At 32.6% G+C, this 27601-nt stretch overlaps 1 protein-coding gene across 2 annotated transcripts; it reads left to right on the forward strand.

Moving 5' to 3' along the window:
- The first annotated feature begins 11702 nt into the window (after window positions 1-11702).
- On the forward strand, window positions 11703-27164 carry LOC141405778 (uncharacterized). Of its 2 annotated transcripts, XM_073990474.1 has the most exons (3): window positions 11730-12069; window positions 26433-26848; window positions 26907-27164. In XM_073990474.1, exons 1-3 carry the CDS (start codon window positions 12046-12048, stop codon window positions 26917-26919), a joined length of 453 nt encoding a protein of 150 aa, XP_073846575.1. In that variant the 5' UTR covers window positions 11730-12045; the 3' UTR covers window positions 26920-27164. The 2 variants fall into 2 exon arrangements, with proteins under 2 accessions (XP_073846574.1, XP_073846575.1); XM_073990473.1 differs by having other exon boundaries at window positions 11703-12069; window positions 26433-27164.
- Window positions 27165-27601: the final 437 nt, after the last annotated feature.

Here is a 27601-nt window from a genome sequence, read left to right on the forward strand (position 1 = left end):
TTCTACATTGTTGTTATACTCATATTGTATTGTTTATTAATAGCAAAAACTAACTTCAATGGATACTATTAAGGTGTAAATAATAATAGGCACGTAATATGATTAATGATGTTAAGAACAATACCCTTTAAACGAATCTTAACTAATTTCATACAAACGTATGTATGTATGAATGTGGAAGCACTGTTAGATTGGCAAAACTTTGCGTTGTTTGTTTTGTTATGGTTTCTTAATGATCCCCAAAATAATAGGCTAGAAACAATTGTATCGTTAAGCATAGATCAATGCTAACATTTAAGAAAAATACTATGTACTACGGATTTAACAATAAAACGGCTCGACCATGACCATTTTTAGCAGAGAACAGAATCAAGGTTCGAGTTCTATTTTCTTAAATTCAAAATAAATTGTGTGATTTCATTCAATAACCCTTCCCAGTTAATGATCATTAATAAATGTTAAGCTTTTATTTGCAAAAAGCTTTATTCATTCAAATTACAAATTTGTTAATTTAAAATTTTAAATTCAAAAGCTTTATTTTAATTTGCATAGAAATTGATGATGAATGATGTTAATGTTTCGTGCAGTTTATAGAGTGTTTTTATAATTTTAACTCAGCTAAAGCTTTCATTGAAGTTTTGTTTTTGGATTTAAATTGGTTACACCGGGCAACTCATTTTTATACCCAGCAGCATCGTACGGAGGGTATATTAAGTTTGTTTTTGTCTGTTTGTAACTCATCGAAATAATCATTTGCGACCCTATAACGTTTTTGTTCAGAATGTTTTCATATCGACACCGCACAGTGGCCAAATCTCCGAAAAACCTGGCCAAAAATCGAAAAAAAAAATATTTTATAAATTTACGCAAAATAGTGTCAAGTACTGTTTATAGGATTGCACTGCGTACTTTTATGAAAAAATATATACGTTTCTAGTTTATGGTCTGTTCCAGTACTGCAAGAATATACTAATTTCTACTATTTTTTTAAAGGAAAAAATGTTATCGTAGTAAAAAGTAGTAGCCTCTTGCAGGTTCTGGAACACAGCATTAGTGTTTATACCCAGGCAGGTCAAAGTGACCCTATTTAGAAAATTTTTTTCTCAATATGTAAGTTGTTTATTAAAATATTATATCCAAAATAAACGGCGGTTTTTAAATATTTTTTGGTGTAACTGTAATGAAAGGTGTGTGAAACAAATTTAAAATGGTCAGTGTTGTCAATAAAGTGCGCATATTTCTGGAGTTTAGGTAAGATATAGAGTTTTGGTGTATTCTAGGACCTATAGTAAAAATTGATGGCCAACATTACTATTTTGATCTGATACGATCACAGTTTAGAGGAGAAGGAACCAAAAAGACACTTTTAATGGCCGTCTGAGGGTTAAAAATATGAAAAATGAAACCAGCGACCCGGAAAACATAAGAACTCAAGGTTTTGTCTAAATCCATTAATTTTTTGAGTTTTGGCTAGGTTTTTCGTAAAATTGGCCACTGTGCAATGCCTAATGTTGCACACAGACAACTTTCAAATTTCAAAAAAATTTAACTACTGATTGGAACTGTAAATTGTAGGTTTGTTTTTTTATTTTATTAGACCAACATCTCACTTAGATTTTTCAAAAAATGTTGGCTGCAATTATTCAATTTGTTTGACATTTAACGGCATTTTATAAAATCACTAAAATATTTCATGTCCAAATTGTACACGACTACTTATACTTAACAAGCGGAAATTCGCCAATCTAGCTATTTATATAAAACTAATTTCCATATTTTTATTCTTGTGAAATCAACTACCGACACCCGTTTAGTATATATAAATATCTCAAACCGTGTGGGAAATACGCATACAGAAACATGCAAAATTGCCCACGGGCAACAAAGGGTTAATAAATGTAGGAACAATTTTTGCTCGGAGTCGGAGTCGAGCAATAACTCTTAGACTCCGGCTCCGACTCCGAAACCCTGGTTCTAACATAAAAAATATGTTGGTACCCAAACAAATAAAATTGAGATATGTAACAAAATGTTGCAAACAAATATAATTTGTTTGGATCCAAACATATGTATATTTGTTTACATCCAGTCCAAAACAAAAATTTGTTTGGATCCAAACATATTTCTAAAATATATTTTTCTTTCTTACTTGTTGTTAAGCTAGAGTGGGTACCGGAAAACGTTCTTACAAAAAAAAAAAACGAAGTCTGTCATATTAAAAAATGCCACAGTAGCTCGCCATTGTTTCCTTGAACAAATTTAATGAGAAATTGGTTTTTTAGGCTACATAAACGTTATTAACATAAACACGTTTGTTTAATTTTCTTCACAAACTCTTTACACACATTCCTGACCTAAAAGCCAAACTAAACCAAGAAAATTAGACAGTCCAACAAAAATAACATTCGACAAACTGCAAAGAATATTATTAATTTTCGAGGAAGTATGTAGACTTCTTTTCTTGGCTATGTTTACACTTTTTTTATTATTTTTGAAGCTCAACTCTTTATTGGAATCTCTACTTGTTTATTTTTATTATTGAGAAATATTGACGTTTTTTAAATAGATTTACGTTTCTTATTCATTCCCTACTCATTTACGAAGAATAAAATATATGTACGTATGTATGTATTTGTATGTATGCACGTTTGCGAGCTATTTATAAGTGGTGTTCATAATTCAAAGACATTTTATTATTAGTTTTATTTTTATTCCTTTTTTCTAACTCATTATGACAATATATAATTTACGTTTCAGAATTATTAACTATGTATGCTCACACGTTTTCAATGAATTTGTTTAAGCTTATGAAGTTAATGTTGTTGGAATTTGTTGCTGTTCTGGTCATGATTATGTATATTACTATTTAATGCAACAGCTTTAGCGTACATAATAGGATTACTAATTATTTTTAATTAGCAATGGGATTAATGTGTTAGTAGGCGACATGATAGTAAAAAATTTAAAATTAAAATGAATATTGTTTTTTTTTATTGAAAGCCTGTTTCTCCAATTCGATAAGAAACTGAGCACGAGCAAAAAACATCCAAACATTAGTTTTACTAATATTATTTTCATCATTTTTTGTTTTACTATAATACTAATAACAATGTTGAAAACACAGAGGAATTTGGAAGTTTTCCTTTTTTCGCATTTATTTTCGAATCGATATACAGAAAAGATTTGCAGAGTTTTAATTAAATCTATAAACAGTAAATAGTTGTACGGAAAGTCTGATCTACAGGATTTCTTTAGTGTAAAAAACATGGTTTAGTATTAGAAGACGTTGAGAGGTCTAAAAATTAAAAAATATATACATATGTATATTATTTCGATGAGTTGGAAATGGAATTTTAAACTCATAGTGGAGTTATAAAAATAATTATAGTCTTGTTTCTATAGTTTAAACATTTTCTATTCTTACATTCTTTTTGTTATTCTTTCCCCATATCTTCTCTTCTATTCTTACATTTACTGTTTTTGTATTTCTTTGGCATGTGTTTTCTAGAATGACGTTGATATTTTATGAGCCAGGTATTTCGACGTGATTGTATTGCCGTTGTTGTTGTTTTAATTAAGCATCCAATAATATGTTTGAACCATTCCAGACCGACAATTGTGATGTTTTTGATGATGATGTAATCATTATTTTTGGTGAGTGTATTTACAAATTTGTAATTTTTGTTATTGATGTCAGAACATCATAACTTTGTGTTATGATAAATGAAGATGGTAATTTTTCGGTATAACTACTTTATTAACGGAGAAAAAGGTAATTTGGATAAAGTAAAAAAGTAAGAATGTTGTATATTCCAAACAAAGACTATTTACCGAATTTTACCGATTTCTGTAGGATAATGTGGCTAAAAATTTGAAAACACCGAAAATCGGGAGGTACCGTTTTATAGGGGATACATCAGAACGTGAACCGATATAGCCCATTTTCAACACCAGACATCCTAGGAGTAATAGAAATTCGTTACCAAATTATAAAGATCAATCTTTAATATTGCGAGCTTATATCGACTTAGAATTTTATGCTGATCAAGAATATGTATACTTTTAGGTTGTTCGACGTACAAAGATTGAGGCCACCACCTTTAAACATCCTACCGAAATGGATGAAATGTTGGTATTTATTCATCGTTTGGGGAAGGTTTTCCACTAGAAATTCGTCGGTATAAATTTGTTCTCATATAACCCCCATAGAATGGTACATCCCAACTTTCAGTATTTTGAAGGTTGAGCCACAACCTTCAACAACACCCCACCGAAATGGCGGAAATTTGTTATTTAGTCTTTCCACCTGAAATTTCTCGGTATAGGTCCACGTCCTCGTATAGACGCCATAGAACGGTACCTTCCGATTTTCGGTATTTATATCCCATCGAAATGGCTGTGGCCTTCATATCCCACCGAAATGGCTGACATTTTTATTTGGACTTCCATGTCGGTATAAAATAGTCCAGAAGAGAATTATCAGTATAGGTCCACTATCAATGGGAAGTTCTTTTTAAGGATTAGTCTACTGTACACGGTGCGCCTTAACTAACTTTAAATGAAAGGTGCTTACGGCTGGGAAGTTTTTGAGGATTCTGACACTACAATGTTCATAGATGAGAAAAATCAAAAAACAAAAACAAGTGAGCAAGGGCTATAGTCGGGACGTGGCCGACCATGTGATACCCTACACCACTACCCCTGTGCATAAGCTTTTCACTGGAAAACATTTCTTTTTGGAAATATAATCCGACTGCCACCAAACATAATATGCCGATCAAAATTGCGAACTCTAGCGCGATTTCGAAAAAAAAAAAATTGAAAAATGGGATGTATTACCGACTATTGCTATATCTCCATTATCTGGCCACCTACGCCAACCTACTTTGCAATATTGTAAAAGTGGGATATTCTACTTTCAGAGTCAGGCTTTGCTTTTGGAAGTTCCCCATCCAAAGCCGTGATATTCGTCATTATAACTGAAATCGCAAAAATGAAAAGTTGGGTTGTATTAGCGACTATTGCGTTATCTTCGTTGTTTGACAACCTACGACAACCTACTATATATCGTTGTAAAGGTAATATTTCCTTTCATTGGCAGGTTTCGCTTCTGATATATCCCTTATATATGAGGAGATATTAGCTTTGAAATAAAACGTTTTTGCCCATTCGGACCCCTGAATATAATCCGACCATCAACCAACCAAAATTTAGTGACGATCGGATCAAAATTGCGACCTGTAGCGTGATTACAAGATTTAGATGGACAGACGGACGGACGGACGCACATAGCCAGATCGACTCAACTCATCGAGACATTCATTTTGGTATATGTAAGTATATGGGTGACCATTATTTCGATGCGTTACAAACTTTTTGGCCAAAACCATCTTTTAATACCCTCCCCACATAGAGCTTGAGTTTTCCAAGAAAAATCTTGAAAACCTAAAATAACCCTAAAAATGTGAAATTTGTCCGCGATTTATTTGAAAATCCCTCCGATTTTTCTCATTTATGAACATTGTAGTTTCAGAATCCGCAAAAACTTCCCAGGTGTAAACACCTTTCATTTAAAATTAGTTAAGGCGCACCGTGTGTACTGACTGTAACTTAGTATTACGGATTCTCAATGTGTAGAAAAGCTCCACGAAGGAAATGTTCAGATATGTTAATTTTTGAAGGTAACTCCAGATTTTAAGTATTTTACAGATTCTACACACATTGGCCCAATTGAATGACTGTAACGTGGTATTTCGGTATTAAACAATTTTTAAAAGAAAGCGATATTCTTCCGTTATTGTGGCGAACGAGCTTAGTACTTTCATAAACGAAAGGAAACAAATTGTTCCATTTTACCTCAATACAACTCATTTCTATTTGAATTTAGGCATCCATGGTCATAATATATTTCCACCTAAAATTGTGGTCAGGTAAGCAAACTAATTACATATTCCATTTTAGTTCTGAATATTTTATGGTGGAGGGTATAAAAAGTTCGGCCCGGCCGAACTGAAGACTGTAATTCACAGCTCAGAACTTATTCGAAGCAACATACATTATTAAAATACTAATTAAAAGATGAGCACAAATCTTCCTATTTAAAAACTGGAGCTATAATTCTATTTATATTTTTAAAATGAGATATTAGTACTTATTTTACTTCGTTGTGTTCTACGTAGTACAGAATTGCGTTTTCAGCACATCAATAAACAATTCAATAAATACTAATTACATCAAATTATTTATCACTTTGAATAATGAATGAACAATCTATAAATTGCTATTTAACCAATGAAGGCAATAACACCAAATAAAATATCTTAATAACCCTTAATGAATTTTACAATTAATCAATTATTTGTAAAAAAGCGATCATAAGACGTATATTTTAATAAGCACAATAACGTTATTAATTAGGTCAAGGACTTTTCTAGATAAAGTGTTTAGAAAACAGTAAGGTAATGAGGTAACCCTGGGTTTGCACACGAGAAGACAGTGGAATTCACGTTTAATTGTCAAAAAACTGAAAAATTGTTCTTGTGACGTAAAGAATTTAGTTTGATATTAGTTTCCAAAGGATTCAATGTTTAATCCATGTTTGTCGTCTTTTTTTTATACCGTTCCACCATGCTATGGGGGGTATATTAAGTTTGTCATTCCGTTTGTAACTACTCGAAATAATAACTTTAAACCGCCCAAACTATGTATATTCTTCATCAGCGTGTAATTCTATATCGATATAGGCATGTCTGTCCGTCTGTGGAAATCACTCTAGCGTCCGTACGGATTGAAGTAGGTCGATAAAATTTTGCTAAAATCTGTTGTATGTACGAAGGACTTTTGACATTGAAAACGCGCTATGTAGGTCCACGTTTTCGTATAGCCACCATACAAAGTGACGCGTAGTCGTTTTAGGAAGTTTTTAAGATATTTGTCCCATTTGACCACCAAATTGGTTGTAGTTTTGTGTCTCCAGAGGCTAAAAAACATTTCTACTAAAATTTGTTTATATACATAGGTCCACATTTTGGTATATATAGTACGCGTCACTTTAAGATATTTTGAATTTGACCACAGAATCGGTTGTAATTTAGTATTTTTTGTTTCAAGAGGCTAAGAAACATTATACAGGTCCACGATTTAATATAGCCCCCATAGGACGATATATCCCGATTTTCGGTATTTTATAGGTTTTAGCTATATTATCCTACCAAAGTGGCTGAAATTTCGTTCTTAGTCCTCCTTTGGGATACAAAACATTTTTACAAAAATTTATCGATATCGGTCTACGTCTTGATGTAGCCCCATAGAACGGTACATCCAAATTTTCTGTATTTTGAAGGTTTTAGCCTCATTATAACACCAAAACGGCTGGAATTTGGTATTTAGTCTTCGTTGAGAGTATACAACTTTCCACCTGAAAATTATCGGTATAGGTCCACGTCTTCATATAGCCCTTATAGACGGTGCCTCCCGATTTTTCGGTATTTAGAAGGATTTAGCCTCATAATCACAACAGAGTGGCTGAAATTGAGTATTTAGCCTTTTTCGGGGCTTCAAAACTTTTCCCCCAGAGATATATCGGTATAGGTCCACGTTTTGATATACCCCCATAGAACGGTACCACCCGATTTTCTGTATATTGAAGGTTTTGGCCTCATTATCACACCGAAGTGGTTGAAATTTTGTACTTAGTCTTCGTTGGAGGTATAAAACATTCTCCCAGAAATTTGTCGGTATAGGTCCACTCCTTCATATAGCCTATAGAACGGTACCCCTGATTTTCGGTATTTTGAAGGAAATGCCTGAAATTTGGTATTTATTCTTTGTTGGATGTAAAAGCTTTTCTGGCTGAAATTCGTCGGTATACATAGGTTCACGTTTCGATATAGCCCCCATAGAACGGTACCTCCCTATTTTCGTAATTCTGAAGGTTGTGATATCAATATCCCACCTAAAGACTGAAATTTGTTATTTAGTCTTCCATTGGTTATAAAATATTCCAGAAGAGAATTATTAGTATAGCTCCGCGGGTTTATAAAAGCGTACCTCTAGATTTTAGGTTTTTTGAAGGTTTTACCGAAATATCGGAAATTTGGCATTTAGTCTTCTTTGGGCCTAAACACTTTCCGCCAGAAATTTGTAGGTGTGGATCGACGATTTGATATAGCCCCATGGAACGGTACCTCTTGAATTTCGGTATTTTGAAGGTTAGCCACATTGCTTTACCGAACTTACTTATTCAATACAACTCGTGGGGGAGGGTATAACAAGTTCGGCCTGGCCGAACTTAACGCCGTTCTTACTAGTTTGAAATAGTCTTGTTTCCTACATAAAGACGTGGACATGTACAGACAAATTTTGGGTGGCAAGTTGTATATCCCCAATGAAGACTAAGTACCAAATTTCAGCCCTTCCGTTTTATGGGGGCTATATGAAGGCTTGGGCCTATACCGACATAATTTAAGTGGAAAGTTTTATGCCGCCAACGAAGACTAAAAACAAAATTCCAGATATTTGGGTGGGCTATTGAGGCCTCAACCTTCAAAATATATAAAAATGTGGACATATGTATATCGACAATTTTCAGATGTAAAGTTTTATACCCTCAACGAAGGCTAAATACTAAATATAAAAAATCTGAAAGTACCGCTATATCAAAACGTGGACCGTATAGGCCATTTTCAATACCGTACATACCTACATACTTTTGATTTTTTTCAGCAGGTTACCCTTGCTAGTCTATACTTTAGTCTATACTATAATGAAATAAAGGCCTAAAAGCTCCATGAAACGTCACCAACTAAAATAGCAAATCCGCAAAATAGCTCTCGCAGGGAGTTTCTGATTGATCCAAACTTTGTACATCGTATTTTTTTATTCAGTCATGTATAAGTTTGGAACATGGACTATAGCGGTTCCGTCCTTCGGGTACCATCTGGTAAAAGTGCAGTTTGAGATCTCGTCTCGTATCTGTTTGATAATTTTTGCAGCAGCTTGTTTTTACGGTCCCTATTACAATGGTGAATTCTTCTTTTCGCAGTAAGTTCATACTTCCCAAAAGCTTAAAAAACCTGCCGGCGCACAATGGTCCAGGAATCGATTTTCCTGGCCAAAAATTAAAATTTTGTTTTGTCAAAGATATTAAATTTCTACCCCTTTTTCAGATGTAATTCGAATTATTTTAATTGTAATTCGAGAATTCTATTTGTAATTTGTAACATTTCATTTGTAATTCGAGAATTCCATTTGTAATTCGAATTATTTCATTTGTAATTCGAATTATTGCATTTGTAATTCGAAATATTCCATTTGTAATTCGAATTATTCCATTTGAAATTTGAATTATTCCATATGTAATTCGAATTATTCCATTTGTAATTCGAATTATTCCATTTGATATTCGAATTATTCCATTTGTAATTCGAATTATACCATTTGTAATTTTTGAGGATTTAAGCTATATTTTTAGACCATTTATCAGCAGGAGTTGCAGCTAGTGGCAGCCAAAATTTGGTTATTCGGAATCTAGGAAGTCCAACTTAATTTGTTAAAAAAGACAAATGTATATAACATCTAACAAATGTATATAACACTAAAAACACAAGAGAAATAACAACTTTTGAAAATGTATTGCTATATAACTATGTATCTCCATGGCCAGTCTGCAAGATAGCTCTCAGAATTTTCTAAAAATTTCTTCCAAGCTAAGTTTAACGTAATTTAATATTTCATGCTACCAATGAATCAGAAGTTTGCTTACCAAAAATTGTTGGTATATGTCAATGACTGGGTATAACCCCACATTACGGTAACTACAGATTCCACGTATTTTAAAGCAAACTCTTGATACAATATCAATATATTTTATATACGACATAATTATTGTGTTTGTGTCTGTTTTGTTGTGCAGACGCTAAGGGTATATCTCCGTCAACATTGCTGACTGATACTTTCTTACTTGTAGTCCGGTCAAAATAGACATGCGTATAAGGGGGAAATAGCAAAAATTCCCACAAAGCTGAATTTTGGTGGAGAGCTAGGGTTGGCCATTAGAAGCAACGTCCTAAAAGTCCCCATCGATCCCATGTGTGCAAAACAAGTTATTCGAGGTCAAAGGTCATTTTTGGAGGCATTATTCAGTTTTTTAATTTTTATCAAAAACGGTAAGACCTAGCAAAAGCCGGCTAAAGTAAAAGTTGTAGATTCAATAATTGTCTACAAGAGTGTTCTTTATGATTCTTAAAAAGACTTACCATTTTCGAGATATCGCGCTCTAAAGGTCAAATAAAAAATTAGCCGCGTAAGTACATTGTGAGGCGAACCGGTTAAAGTAACGACACTGTGTGTTAGATACTTCCGTAAGCTTTTAAACGATATCCACTTTGCAGAAATTGGTTCAGTAGAACCGGGTCTAACCCGGTTTTTAAATTTGGCTTTTCTGGTCGAATAACCGGCGAACCGGATCCGCAACCGTTGAAAATTATACATTTCCGTAATCAGCGCAACAATCTCTACCTTCGCACAAAACTTGAAAAAATCGAATAACTCTACTAAACACGCTCCGATTTTGTAGGAATTTTTTTAGAAGATAGCTATAATTTCGCTCTTCAAGAAAATATATATTTTTTGGGGGACAGACCCGATTACTTCGCTTATTTTAGCCGGTTCGTCTGAATATGTGCATATTTCCCTTATAAGTGCATAAAACTTATGTGTCTTTCAGAACAACTATATCTCAAGAATGGTTCCTTCTAGGAAACAATTATAAAGCTCAAACTTGTAGGTAATTTTTCTGTCTACAATATTTACTTTAGTCACTTTTTGATTAAATCAACCGTTTTCAAAAAATAAATCCGAAAACCTAAAAACACTTAAAATTTGACCTTTGACCCCGAATAATTTTTTTTGCACACATGGGATCGATGGGGACTTTTAGGACATTGCTTCTAATGGCAAACCCTAGCTCTCCACCAAAATTCAGCTGTGTGGGAATTTTTGCTATTTCAATGTCTATTTTGACCGGACTATTGGTTTTGTTGAACAGTTAAGGAAAATCATATTGCTTGGAAATTAATTTTACAAAATATCACTTCGGACAGTTTCTGCAGTTTTTCAGTGCTAAAAAATAATTGTCAATTATAGCCATATTTTTCTTGTTAATATATCATTTGTATTGATTTTAATGACATTTCCTGATAATTTAAATGATTTATTTTGTGTACAAAAAGACAACAACAAAAGCGTCTTCATTTGAATTTGTTTTTAAAAAGCAAAAGTGGTTTTTACCATAAATTCGTATGACCCATTTGCAATGAGATATTGTCATCATTTGGTAAGTTTATTTTCGATTTCGCACTTTTTTGCGTTCTATTGAGAGAATTAGAAATGGTTGGAGATTACAAACAAAAACTATTAGCCACGCATTTTTCTAAAAAATTCTGGCGTATATAATTAATAATTTCTTTTTTTTTTGTGGTAACACATCCCCCCACTCCTCCCTTTTTGTGTTATTGTTAATGTTTTGGCTGTAATTTCGATTGTGTGTCAGTCAAGAAGTGGAATCTCAACAAACAACTGTGAGAACAACAATAGAAACGTTACAAACACCACATCGACTGCTACCGCTTTTATTGACGCAAAAAAGAACGGAGTATCTTAATAAAAAATATGTGTATGGCAAAATTGTATATTTTGTTTTCAGACAAAACTCATTATTTGTCATCGTTGACAAACGATAACAAAGTCGTCGTCGTCGTCGCTTTGATCAGATCAAAACGGCACATAAAACTTTATTTAGTGACTCGCAATCTGATCAGTCGTTAGTTAACTTTTCACTATTGATGTTGCTGCTGCTGGGCTGTTAAGAAGAAAATAATAAACCTTAAATTTCTAATAAAAGTTCTTAAAATACAATCTGTGTTATTTTAATTGACTGTGGCGGCGAAGGTGTTCATCCGTGTAACACGAAATTTATTAAGAAATTAAAAATAAAATAATCTTTCAAAATAATTGAAATTACTGCTTAACAAAAATCCCCCAATCATGTTCAACTGTCGAAAAATACGGGTGAGCTCATTATAACTAGGAACAAAAACCAATGGATATAAAATAAATATGAATGGAGAAGGTGGATTTGATATTTTTGTGATAAGCAAAAAACATCAATTAATGATGCAGGCCAGTACAGTTTCGAGTGTATTTGTGCTTCATGTGGATAACTAAAATTTATACGCTATGATATGGTTGAACTAACCAAGACTTCTTTGGTTGTATTGAAATGTACAGTACAAAGCAAAAGATGGCTACAATTTGTGAAATATAAGTTCTAAAAACATCAAATCCAGTATGCGGAAACTTCTTTGTCATTATTGAAAATACATTTTTTTGAGGCGACCGATTTTTTTAATGATTTGGGTACAAGTGTCTGCGGGAAATAATTTTCTTTAATTGTCTATAACAAAAATGCCTCTTTTGAGTTCTAGGTAAGGACTGCTGTGGAAATTTGGAGGACATCTCATAAAAGTTTTTTTTTTTAGAAATTGTTCACTAATAGAATTGTCACGTTACAAGAAGGTACTCGATTATTTTTCTATGAAAATGTGAAACGAAAAATATTGTTTGATAAATTTTTCATTTGTCTCCTTTAAATTATTTTTAAGCTGCATAGAATGGCTGGTGTCAATTAAAAAATTTAATTCTTCAAAATTGTCGTGTACTAATTAAAAGTGCATAAAAATCATTATTGATATTGGCTTTATACAAGAAATACCGTGTTCAATAACCCTTTTAGACCTTCAATCAATAGTTTATTTCTCATGATTAGGGATTCCGATCTTGTATGATTTCTGCCATACACTGATTCAATTTTTTTGCTGATAAAACCATTTTTGCAATTAGATATGCGATTCAACAATGGATTAAATTATTTGAAGGTGTGGGTGTGACGTGCTGCTGAATACAAATATTTTGTGTTATTTCATAAAGAACGTCGTTTGTGTAAATTTCAATAGAAAGAAATATTCAATTTTTGGGAAATTATTATAGCTCCCAGAACAAATGTATAAAGGAAAAAATAAAAAATAATTAAAAACAAGTGAGCCAAGGCTATAGTCGGGTCGGGGCCGACTATGTGATACCCTACACCATTACCCCTGTTCATAAGCTTTTGACTAATAAAATTCAAAATATTAAAATTGGTATAGCTTAGCGCCTTTGCTCTGAATGTCTTCATTAACACAGGTCATTTTTTTTGAAACGCATTAAGTGCATTCACAGTACAACCCAAATAAAAAATGGAAAAGTGGGATGTATGCCAACCATCAATAGGCTTCTTTCTCTGTTAGACCCCCATCAACCCCCAAAATTTCGTGAGGATCCGATCAAAATTTCGTAGTGTGATTGCACAAAAATGGAAAAAGATATGCATTACCGACTATAGCGATATCTCTGTTGCTTGACCACCAATGACAACCTACTTCACATCGTTGTAAAGGTGATATTTTCTACTTTCCTTGCCAGGTTTTGCTTTCGATATACCTCCTACAGAAGGGAGATATTAACTTTGAAATAAAACGTTGGTCTTTTTTCCAAATATTTTTTTGTCACATTCCGACCCCTGAATACTATCCGACCATTATCAAAAATCAAAAGGTTTTTTCCTCTGTGGGACCCCCAATAACACCCAAAATTTCGTGACGATCAAATTAAAATAGCGACCTGTAGCATGATTACAAAAAAAAAAAAATGAAAAAATGGGATGTATTGCCGACTATTGTGATATCTCCGTTATGTGGCCAACTACGCCAACCTACTTTGCATCATTGTAAAGAAGGGATTTTCTACTTTCATACTCAGACTTTGTTTTTGGAAGATCCCCAACCGAAGCTGTGATATTCGTCATTATTATTAAAATCGCAAAAATAAAAAGTTGGGTTCTATTAGCGGCTATTACGATATATTCGTTGTTTGATCACCTACGAGAACCCACTTCACATCGTTAGAAAGACGATATTTTCTACTTTCATGGCCAGGTTCTGCTTTTGGTATACTCCATATTGAAGCTGAGATATTCGCTTAGGAAAAAAACGCTGTCTTTTTCTCCAAATAAGTTTTTTGCGCATAAGGACCCCTAAATATTATCCGACCATCACCAAAATCAATAACCTTCTTCATCTGTGTGACCCCCATTAACCCTCAAAATTTCGTGACGATCCGATCAAAATTGAGACCTGTAGCGTGATTTCCAAAAAAGTGGAAAAATGGGATGTATTACCGGCTATTGCGATATCTCCGTTATTTGGTCACCTACGCCGACCTAGTTTACAACATTGTTAAGACGGGATCTTCTACTTTCATAGCCAGGCCATCACCAAATATTATCCGACCATCACCATCACCAAAATCAATAGGCTTCTTCCCCTCCGGGACCCCCATCAACACCCAAAATTTCGTGACGATCCGATCAAAATTGCGACCTGTAGCGTGATTACAAGGTTTAGATGGACAGACGGACGGACGGACGGACTGACGGACGGACACACATAGCCAGATCGGCTCAGCTCGTCGAACCAACTTATAATACCCTCCCCACATAGTGGTGTAGGGTATAAAAAGATACAGTGTTAAATTAAATTTTGTCAGCATTTTTAATTTAAATACGTTTTATTTGAGAGATTCCATCATGAAGAAGAATTTACTACTTGATGCTAAGCGAAAAATTATTTTCTAGCTTTTACTGCATTTATAAATAAAACATTGTATCTTCATTTTTTTAAATTATTTTTTTATTTTCCATAAACAAATTACAGACAATGTTGGCTGAAAGTGTGGATAAAAACTTTATAATGCCTGAAATCGGGTGGTGCCGTTAAATGGGGGCTATACAATAACCTTAGCCTATGTCGACAATTTTTGGTGGGGAAATATATTGGGAACTCCAAAAGCCAACTTACAGTCAATTCGGGCTGAGATAAAATCCTCAAAATACCTGAAATAATCGAGGATTTAAAAAAATAATATTTCAATTGTCATGAATTTTTGTAAAAAATAGTTTTCAATAATCGTGAATTTTTAAAAAACATTTTTTAATAATCGTGGATTTTTTAAAAATATTTTTCAATCATCGTGGATTAAAAAAACAACATTTTGTAATTATCACGGATTTTTTAATATAACTTTGTACTAATCGCGAATTTTTCAAACAAATATTTATCAATAAATATTTTTCAATGATCATCGTTTTTTTTTAATATTTTTCAATAATCGTGAATTTTTTAAAAAACATTTTTCAATAATCGTGGATTTTTAGAGAAATATTTTTTCAATAATTGTTGAGTTTTTAAAAAATATTTTTCAATAATCGTGGATTTTTTAAAAAAATATTTTGTAATTATCATGGATTTTTTAATATAACTTTGCAATAATCGCGAATTTTTCAAACAAATATTTATATATTTATATTTTTCAATGATCATCGGTTTTTAAAAATTTTTTTCACTAATCGTGGATTCTTTTAAAAAATATTTTTCAGTAATCGTTGATTTTTTAAAAAATATTTTTCAACAATCGTGAATTTTTTAGAACATATTTTTCAATAATCGTGGATTTTTTAAAAAATATTTTTTAATGAACGAGGATTTTTTAAATTTTTTTATCGTCGATTTTTCAAAATATGTTTTTTAACAACTGTGGATTTTTTAATAATCGTGAATTTTTTAAAAAATGTTTTTTAATAATCGTGTATATAAAAAAAAATTATAGTCGTGGATTTAAAAAAAAAGATTTTTTAATAATCGTGAATTTAAAAAAAAATATTTTTTTAATAGTGGATTTTTTAAAAAATGTTGTCTTTTATCGCGGATTTTTAAAAAAAATATTTTAATAATCGTGGAATTTTTAACAAAAAATTTAATAATCGTGGACTTTTTAAAAAATATTTTTTAATAAACGTGGATTTTTTAAAAAAAAATTGTTTTTAATGATTGTGGATTTTTTAAATTTTTTTATCGTGGATTTTTTAGTAAATAAATTTTTTTGACCACTGTGAACTCCATAAACAAATTATAGACAATGTTGGCCGAAAGTGTAGATAAAAACTTTATAATGCCTGAAATCGGGTGGTGCCGTTAAATGGGGGCTATACAATAACCTTAGCCTATGTCGACAATTTTTGGTGGGGAAATATATTGGGAACTCCAAAAGCCAACTTACAGTCAATTCGGGCTAAGATAAAATCCTCAAAATACCTGAAATAATCGAGGATTTGAAAAAATAATATTTCAATTGTCATGAATTTTTGTAAAAAATAGTTTTCAATAATCGTGAATTTTTAAAAAACATTTTTTAATAATCGTGGATTTTTTAAAAATATTTTTCAATCATCGTGGATTAAAAAAAAAACAACATTTTGTAATTATCACGAATTTTTTAATATAACTTTGTACTAATCGCGAATTTTTCAAACAAATATTTATCAATTTTAAATATTTTTCAATAATCGTGAATTTTTTAAAAAACATTTTTCAATAATCGCGGATTTTTAGAGAAATATTTTTTCAATAATTGTGGAGTTTTTAAAAAATATTTTTCAATCATAGTGGATTTTTTAAAAAAATATTTTGTAATTATCATGGATTTTTTAAAATAACTTTGCAATAATCGCGAATTTTTCAAACAAATATTTATCGATAAATATTTTTCAATGATCATCGGTTTTTAAAAAATTTTTTCACTAATCGTGGATTTTTTTAAAAAATATTTTTCAGTAATCGTTGATTTTTAAATGGTTTTAATTAGCTCACCCCGTTTGTTATACCCTCAGCCTTTAGGCTAAGGAGGGTATATACACTTTGATACGATGAAAATGTGCCTCATCGAAATAATGGTTTTAGACCCCAAGTATGTTTGGACGAAATGTGTTTCAGACAATTTGGAGTCGATCTAGCCATGTCCGTCCGTCTGTCTGTCCTGCTGGCTGGAGCGCACGATAACTCTCGAACGGATGAACCGATTCGGTTAAAAATTTGGCTTTCGTATTATTTTGGCCAAACTTAGTTTAAGTTCGAAGATGAGCTACATCGGTTCACTCCTTCCGGTACCTCCCCCACAAAAGTTCGAAAATGTTCGGAAAGTTTGTGCGCGCGATAACTCTTGAAGGGAGTGACCGATTTTGTCCATACTTTGTATAGCGTAAATTTTCTACCAGAGTAATATGAGGTTCCAATATGGTCTCAATACGTCCGCTCCTTCGGGTACCTCCCACACAAAATTTCGGAAAAGTTCAGTTTAGGGCCATCTCTCGAATCGTTTTGATTTTTGTTTTAGCAACTTGTATTCACTGCCCTCCATACTACGGTACAAGTTTCATCAGGGTCAAGTCCATACTTCCTGAGAAAATAGCATGAAACTTGCAAAAAAAACCCTATGACACCGTGTGAGTTGGTTGGATCGAAAGATAACTCTCAAACGGATCTGCCGATTCGGTCCAAAATATGTACTTAGTAATATTTTGTCCAAACATAGTTTAAGTTTGAACAGAACTCATATCGGTCCACTCCTTCAGGTACCTCCCCCACAAAATTTCAAACATGTTCGGAAAAATTGTTCGTACGGTAACTCTTGAAGGGAGTGGCCGAATTGGTCTATACTTTACACATCCTAATATATCTACCAGATATAGATCAGGTTGAAATATGGGCTATATTTGTCCACTCCATCCGTTACCTCCCACACAAAATTTCGGATAAGTTCACTTTAAGACCTGATATCGAATCACTTTGATTTTTGTTCAAGCAACTTGCATTCACTGCCTCAATTACGATGGCAAAAGTTTTTTAGTGGCAAGTCCATACTTCTTGAGCAAACAGCCCGAAGAGTGTAAAAACCCCCTATGGCGCCATATGTTTTGGCTGGAGATCCACCTCCTCCGCAAAACTTTTGATCTTTAATCCTAATCAACATTTTCGTCGGTTCAGACGCCCAAAATTTTTAAAACCCCCTAAATACATACGTATTTTTGGAAAATTTTTTTTTCAATATACACAGGCTGAGGGTATATCTCTGTCGGCAAAGCCGACTGATACTTTTTACTTGTTTTATTTATTATTTATTCTTGGGTCAAATTTAGTAATTCAAATTTCACCCTCTTCCTGTCAACCGATTAATCTGAAATTTTGTATACACTTTGGATTTTGGTGACAATACAATTATATTTATTCATTATCATTATAAATTCAAGATGGCGGCCGCTACAAAATCGGTATCAAATGAAACAGGCTCAACAACAATATACTATAAATATTTAAATCCAAGATGGCGGCCGCTACAAAATGGCGGATAACGTAGGTTTTATCAATACCATCAATATGGGTATCAAATGAAAGTGCTCAGCAAGCAGAATACAATATACTATAAAAAATTGTAATCCAAGATGGCGGCCGCTACAAAATGGCGGATAACGTAGGTTTTATCAATCCCATCAATATGGGTATCAAATGAAAGGGCTTAACAAGCAGAATACAATATACTATAAAAAATTTAAATCCAAGATGGCGGCCGCTACAAAATGGCGGATAACGTAGGTTTTATCAATACCATTAATATGGGTATCAAATGAAAGTGCTCAGCAAGCAGAATACAATATACTATAAAAAATTGTAATCCAAGATGGCGGCCGCTACAAAATGGCGGATAACGTAGGTTTTACCAATCCCATCAACATGGGTATCAAATGAAAGGGCTCAACAAGCAGAATACAATATACTATAAAAAATTTAAATCCAAGATGGCGGCCTCTACAAAATGGCGGATAACGTAGGTTTTATCAATCCCATCAATATGGGTATCAAATGAAAGGGCTCAACAAGCAGAATACAATATACTATAAAAAATTGTAAAAAACGTAGGTTTTATCAATCCCATCAATATGGGTGTCAAATGAAAGTGCTCAACCAGTAGAATACAATGTACTATATAAAATTAAAATCTAAGATGGCGGCCTCTACAAAATGGCGTATAACTTAGGTTTTATCAATCCCCTCACAATGGGTATCAAATGAAAGGTCTCAACAAGTAGAATACAATTTACTATGCAAAATTGAAATCTAAGATGGCCGCCGCTACCAAATGGCTGATAACAATTTTTTATCAATCCCACCAATATGGGTATCAAATAAAAGGGCTTGACAAGAAGAATACAGTGCACTATACAGTACATCTTATACACCCGAAAGCCATACAGTTTCCAGCTAAGTACAATTACGGGACGGCTGAAAGAAGAATGTTGCCTTTAATACTATCATGGGCTTCTACTATACATAAAATGCAGGGCAGCAATGTGGATCACGCAGTCGTATACTTAGGTGCGAAACTGTTTGAAGAAGGTCAAGCCTACGTGGCTCTTAGTGGAGTAAGATCTTTGCAGGGACTACGTATAGAGGAGTTGGACTGCAATAAACTAACGGGCAAGAAACCTTGCAATAATGAAGCACTAAACGAATTAAACAGAATGCGAAATAAAAACTAAAAACTAGAAAATAAAAATAGGTAAAAAAACTTTTTAAGTTAAACGGTTTTATGTTAAACATACATTGCAATGTTTAAGATAAATGTACTAAAAACCAAAAAATAATAAAATAGATACAGTCGTGAGAATTATAAACATATGCATAGACTAGACTAAAATAAAACCGTGGGGCACGTCAATTTTCAACAAATTATCGGCTTAATGTTCGATAGAAGAATCGTTTAATTCGTCGTTAGGCAGTTGGCCCGCAGACGGTGAGGAAATTACTTACTATTTTCTTGCTCATGGAAATTCCAATAGTTATACACTCCATGTAAATAAAAGAGATGTTGGAACTAGTTTATCGATGGACATTCACACTGCTGGCTGGCGAGGAATCGTTTCACTGTTCGTAGTTTGTCTTTAATCGACAAAGTACTACTCGATCACCACTATGAAACCCTAAAACTCGCTTATAATCGAGCTTGCTACCTTGTTTCCACATTCTAGCCCTACTTATCACACGTCCATCGTTGTCGGTTGAACAACTGCCTAATTATAGTGTAACATTACAAAACGAACATTTTAATCAACGATTGAAGACAATTGACGTACCCCACGGTTTTATTTTAGTCTAGTCTATGCATATGTTTATAATTCCCACGACTGTATCTATTTTATTATTTTTTGGTTTTTAGTACATTTATCTTAAACATTGCAATGTATGTTTAACATAAAACCGTTTAACTTCAATTTTTTTTACCTATTTTTATTAAAAAATATTTTTCAATCATTGTGGATTTAAAAAAAAAATACTTTTCAATTATCATGGATTTTTTAATATTATTTTGCAATAATCGCAAATTTTTCAAACAAATATTTATCAATAAATATTTTTCAATGTTCATCTTTTTTTTAAATATTTTTCAATAATCGTGAATTAAAAAAAAAAAACATTTTTCAATAATCGTGGATTTTTTAAAAAATATTTTGCAATAATCGTGAAGTTTTTAAAAAAATATTTTTCAATAATCGTGGATTTAAAAAAAAAAATATTTTTCAGTTATCATGGATTTTTTTCAAACAAATATTTATCAATAAATATTTTTTTTAAATAAGGTTAAATAATAATCGTGGTTTTTTCAATTTTTTAGTAATCGTAGAGTTCAAAAAAAAAAAAATATTTTTTTAAAATTCGTAGATTTTTTAACAAAATATTTGTTTAAAATTCGTGAATTTTTTAAAAATATTGTTTAATAATCGTGGTTTAAAAAACCTTTGTTTTAATAATCGTGAATTTTTTAAAAAATATTTTTTTAATAATTTTGATTTTGTAAAAATAATTTTTAATGACACTGTACAACAAAATTTAACTTTTTTTAAAATTACAAGAAACCCCGCACAGATTATGAAAGAGGACCGAAAAAAAAGAAGACACGTGTATCAGCGTTTTGAAAGTTTACGTCGAGAAGTAACCTAAATAGGCGTAGCAAGTTTCGCCCATTTCTACAGATTTTGAAATATTGGAATCCTTGCATTTTAGGTACAAAGTGTCTTTGGCAATATAACTGACAACAATGCGGGGTATCTTTTTATGAAAAAAATTAACCCTCATGTGAGTCACTAAAGGGGTCTTTTTGGTCCATTTTTCAAAAACGTTTAAAAACTCCTTTAATCTGATATCATATCAGATCAAAATATTCTACAAAATTATTTGTCATGAAATTTTACTATAGGCCCCCGAATACACCAAAACTCTAAATCGTACCTAAACGCCAGGAATATGCCAAAAGTAAAATCACGTTTTAGGGTTAATGTTGTACTTTATCTGAGTTTATTAAGTTTTGTCCCACAAAACTTCTTTCTAGATAGAAGACGTCATAGACAAAAATATTCTCCATCAAATTTCAATATAAGTCGCCGAATAAATGAAATATCTATTTGCAATATATATCAAGAAAATATATACATACATCAAATTTGCCAACAAAACACCCAAATACTTTTTTGAATAAATTAGTTTTGTTCTTTTTTCGGGTTGATGCATGAAAGTAACACGAAATTTAGTTTTAGACAAAAGTCTTTAAAAGAAGAAATATTCTACACAAAATTTCACTATAAGTCCCAGAGCAAACTATATATCTAAGTAAAACACTTTGTTAAGAAAATGACGTTACAAAATTAGATATTATAGGTAGAAATTATTTGTTAAACTTTTAGACTCTTAATTAAAATGTATTCCATACTGAGTCAAAATCTCCTAAAATATTTTACTTTTTGGGGATTGTGTCAAAAGAAGAAATGTTCCAAATCAAATTTCATTATGATTCTCTGAACAAAAGAAATTAGTAGCTATAATATTTATCATCTCCAGAAGCTTTCGATTTTTATATATGATTTAGGAACATATTCTACCGTTTTTGTTCACATTTTGGTTATCTGCGGTCACAAAATATATTTTATTGATGTTTTTTTCGTAATAAATTCTTTCAGAAGATTATTTGTGCTAGATCCAAACTGTTTTTGAATTTTTCTATGGTGACTACATCGTTGTTTTTGAACGTAGAAGATTGAAATTTTGCCAGAGCATGTATTTTAACATTATGTATCAGATTACGTCAAAAACCCAATTTCGATTTTCATATCGGTTACGTCTTCTGGCATTTATGGTGACGATATATAGGGAAAATATTGATAACCAGATAGAACTTTGAAAAATTACGTATTTTAGTACTATAAACTAAAATAACGTCATCATTAGTGATCAATTATAATTGATCACTAGTCACTAAAATAATTTAAAAATAATAGTGAATTAAAAAATACTTTTTGAACATCATTTTATATTAATAGTGGATTTAAAAACAAATAGTTTTTTATTAATAGTAAAGTTTCAAAATATCTTGTTTAAATTCGTGATTTTAAAATTGTTTTTTCAATAGTCGTAATTTTTTAAATAGTAATTGTGTATTATTTCTTTAGATATTTTCTCGATAATCGTGGATTTTTTAAATATATTTCAATAATCGTGGATTTTTTAAATATATTTCAATAATCGTGGATTTTTTAAATATATTTCAATAATCGTGGATTTTTTTAAATATAATTCAATAATCGTGGATTTTTTTTAATAATTTTTATAAACGTGGATATTTTTAATAATTTTTATAAACGTGGATTTTTTCAAAAATCTTTTTTAATAATCGTGAATTTTTAAAAAATTTTTTTAATAATCATGGATTATAATATTATTTAAAAAATATATATTATTAACTAGCGGACCCGGCGAACTTCGTCTCGCTATTAAGGAATAAAATTTCATACAAAAACTCAATTTTCGATTTTTCCAATTTTACGACTTTTCCAGAGAGATTTTCCAAAATTTTCTTCCGTAAAGACCTTCTCCTCGAAAATACGAATAACTGACAAAAAATTTTACAGAAATCGGCCTAGCCGTTCTCATTTTATGAATTACTATACATTTTTTACACCATTTTTATATATGTATATAGAAGATTGTGGACTATAACATTATTTAAAAATTATTTTTATACCCTCCACCATATGGAGGGTATAATTAAATTTGTCATTCCGTTTGTAACACATCGAAATATTCGTCGGAGACCCTATAAAGTATATATATTATTGATCAGCATAAAATTCTATGTCGATTTGACCATGTCCGTCTGTCCGTCCGTCCGTCCGTCTGTCTGTCTGTTGAAATCAAGATACAGCTCGCAATTTAAAAGATAGAGAGTCAAAATTTGGTACAGAAGTTTTTATTACTTGCAGGATGGTTGGTATTGAAACTGGGATATATCGGTCCACGTTTTGATATAGCCCCCATAGAACGGTACCTCCCGATTTTCGGTATTTTTAAGGTTTTAGCTTCATTATCCTACCAAAATGGCTGAAATTTGGTACGTAGTCTTCTTTAGGGGTATAAAACTTTCCCCCAGAATTTTGTCGGTATCGGTCCACACCTTCATATAGCCCCCATAGAACGGTACCTCCCGATTTTCGGTATTTTTAAGGTTTTAGCTTCATTATCCTACCAAAATGGCTAAAATTTGGTACGTAGTCTTCTTTAGGGGTATAAAACTTTCCCCCAGAATTTTGTCGGTATCGGTCCACACCTTCATATAGCCCCCATAGAACGGTACCTCCCGATTTTCGGTATTTTTAAGGTTTTATCTTCATTATCCTACCAAAATGGCTGAAATTTGGTACGTAGTCTTCTTTAGGGGTATAAAACTTTCCCTTAGAATTTTGTCGGTATCGGTCCACACCTTCATATAGCCACCATAGAACGGTACCTCCCGATTTTCGGTATTTTTAAGGTTTTATCTTCATTATCCTACCAAAATGGCTGAAATTTGGTACGCAGTCTTCTTTAGGTGTACAAAACTATTCCCCAGAATTTCGGTATCGGTCCACACCTTCATATAGCCCCCATAGAACGGTACCTCCCGATTTTCGGTATTTTGAAGGTTTTAGCTACATTATCACACCGAAATGGCTGAAATTTGGTACTTAGTCTACGTTGGTGGTATAAAACTTTCCCCCGGAACTTCATATAGCCCCCATAGAAGGGTACCTCCCGATTTTCGGTATTTTGAACGTTGTGACCTGAATATTCCACCGAAATGTCTGAAACTTGGTATTTAGACTTCGTTGGGGGTACTCAAACTTCCCCTTTATATTTGTCGGTATCGGTCTACGCCTATATATAGCCCCCATGGAAAGGTATCTCCCGATTTTTCGTATTTTGAAGGTTATGTCTTTAATATTCCACATAAGATGGCTGAAATTTGGTATTTAGTCTTCAATGTATATCGGTCCACGTTTTGATATAGCCCCCATAGAACGGTACCTCCCGATTTTCGGTATTTTTAAGGTTTTAGCTTCATTATCCTACCAAAATGGCTGAAATTTGGTACGTAGTCTTCTTTAGGGGTATAAAACTTTCCCCCAGAATTTTGTCGGTATCGGTCCACACCTTCATATAGCCCCCATAGAACGGTACCTCCCGATTTTCGGTACTTTTAAGGTTTTAGCTTCATTATCCTACCAAAATGGCTAAAATTTGGTACGTAGTCTTCTTTAGGGGTATAAAACTTTCCCCCAGAATTTTGTCGGTATCGGTCCACACCTTCATATAGCCCCCATAGAACGGTACCTCCCGATTTTCGGTATTTTTAAGGTTTTAGCTTCATTATCCTACCAAAATGGCTGAAATTTGGTACGTAGTCTTCTTTAGGGGTATAAAACTTTCCCTTAGAATTTTGTCGGTATCGGTCCACACCTTCATATAGCCACCATAGAACGGTACCTCCCGATTTTCGGTATTTTAAAGGTTTTAGCTTAATTATCCTACCAAAATGGCTGAAATTTGGTACGCAGTCTTCTTTAGGTGTACAAAACTATTCCCCAGAATTTCGGTATCGGTCCACACCTTCATATAGCCCCCATAGAACGGTACCTCCCGATTTTCGGTATTTTGAAGGTTTTAGCTACATTATCACACCGAAATGGCTGAAATTTGGTACTTAGTCTACGTTGGTGGTATAAAACTTTCCCCCGGAACTTCATATAGCCCCCATAGAAGGGTACCTCCCGATTTTCGGTATTTTGAACGTTGTGACCTGAATATTCCACCGAAATGTCTGAAACTTGGTATTTAGACTTCGTTGGGGGTACTCAAACTTCCCCTTTACATTTGTCGGTATCGGTCTACGCCTATATATAGCCCCCATGGAAAGGTATCTCCCGATTTTTCGTATTTTGAAGGTTGTGTCTTTAATATTCCACATAAAATGGCTGAAATTTGGTATTTAGTCTTCAATGTGATATAAAACTGTTCACCAGAAATATGTCTGCACAGGTCCACGCTTTCATATTGCCCCATTTCTGACTACAATTCGTCGGTATAGGTCCACGTTTCGATATAGCCCCCATATAACGGTACATCCCGATTTTCGTAATACTGAAGAGTGTGACGTCAATATCCAACCGAAATGGCTGAAATTCGTTATTTCTTCTTCCAAGAGTTATAAAATATTCCAGAAGAGTATTATCAGTATAGGTCCACGTCTTCCTATATCCCCATAGAAGCGTACTTCTTGATTCTCTTACCGAAATATAGGAAATTTGGTATTTAGTGTTCTTTGAGCCATAGAATGGTGCATCACATTGTTTTACCGAAATTGCTGAAATTTAGTATTAAGCCTTCTTCATACACGAAAGGAAACTAGTTATTCCATTTTACTTCAATACAACTTGTGGTGGAGGGTATAACACGTTCGGCCCGGCCGAACTTAACGCCGTTCTTACTTGTTTAATAATCTTATTTTTTAGTATTCGTGGATTATTACAAATACTTTTTAATTATTAATAGTGGATTATAAAAAGATATATTTTAATTTATTTTAGGAAAGAATCGGTTCAGATTTTGATATTGGTCACATATATGTTTTCGCTCGATTTTAGCATTTGGTGCACGAATCACGCTACGTATGTGTAATTTTGATGAAATTTGAAATGTGTAACGGAATTTTTTCTAGAAACAAATTTTGACAAATTATATTGAAATCAGTTCTGACTTGGATGTAGTTCCCTTGTGTATTTTTTTGGAAACACAAGGTTACAGTCAAAATATAATGCTAAATTCCATTATACTCTGGGCATTCTGGGAAAATGTGTTTCAAAACAATAGTTTTATGCCACTAGTTTCTATGAAATTAAAAATCAAAATAACCTGAAACTCGTTTGAAAACCTCACATAACATTTCTCCATTAGAAGTTTACATTCTTCTGCAATAGACTGTAGATAATTACCAAATGATTTATTACTTTACCCCCTACCAGACCAAAGAACAACCCAAAAATAACCATCTGTGTTTTTTTTTTCATCTCCATTTTGTTACAGCCACTGTTCATGCTTGTGTTGCTTAGCATCACCATTCAAAATCACAAGTCATTGGCATTGCCGGTAGCTGAGGCAGAAGCAGAAGTTGTAGCTTCTAAAAACATCAATGATCCCGCCAAGCTGTTGGTCATAACAGAAGATGTGATACCCGATAAAGTAGAAATGGATCAAAAGAAGGTGATACGTGTGAATCCCCTTGACTTGCCGCCCATCAGAGAAGATCCCAATAAAATGAGCGAAGATTCCTCACTGTACAAAATCCAATCGATAAAACCCTACAAGGGAAAACGTAAATATGCCAATTCGCAAAATATGCGTAAAACTAAAGAACCCAATAGTGAAGCGACGCCAAATAATGGTCCATTGGCTGGAGGAGATTCACCCATAATACGAGGATTGCCATCCACCGAACAAAAGTTTGTAAAACCAAAACATCAGCCAAAAAAGAAACACTTACATTTTCTTTACAATCAGGACGATTTGTTAGGTGACATAGTGTCGAAGTCAATGCGTGTCCATACAGCACCGGGAGCCTATCCAGTGTTTTATGCCGTGGCCAAGACTAATGGACATTTTGGTAAATATCCATTGAAGAATTTCAGTAGTCCCCAGGAATTTAGAAAGTATTTGCAAAAGAATAAAGTTGAAGATGTAGCTTTAGTAGAAACTGTTTATGATAAGGAATTAATTTGAATAAATTCATCCGGCTTCTCTGTAGTCTTAAGCTGTAAATAAGGATATTTAGTTGTATGTATGTAATTCTTGTAAGTATTTAAATATTTATCTTAGTCCGTAATATTCTTTTCTACATTTTTATACATTTATTTTGTGTATTTTTTCTTTGTTTGTGAAATGTACAAAACAATTCTACGAAACGAACAATAAAACATAATGAGAAAAAATTTATTTTTATTTTTTTCTGGCACTGTTTGTTGATGATGTTCTTAGCTTTGTGTTAACTTTCAAAAGCCTCTTTGTTGTTGGTGCGATTTACAAAAATGATTTTTTTTTGCATTTCTTCTAATGAAGTTTTCTTTGTTTAAGTATTCCTTTTATCTTAGCTGTTTTTTTTTTTTTTTGAGAAATTTTAATCGTGTTGCTGTTGTTGTTAGCTATTGATTTATGTTTTTGTTAAACAATTTTCACAGATAATCGATTATTAACATTTT

The sequence above is a fragment of the Musca autumnalis genome, unplaced genomic scaffold (assembly GCF_047663935.1).
Source record: "Musca autumnalis isolate F117 unplaced genomic scaffold, ASM4766393v1 scaffold_5, whole genome shotgun sequence".
Classification (NCBI taxonomy): domain Eukaryota; kingdom Metazoa; phylum Arthropoda; class Insecta; order Diptera; family Muscidae; genus Musca; species Musca autumnalis.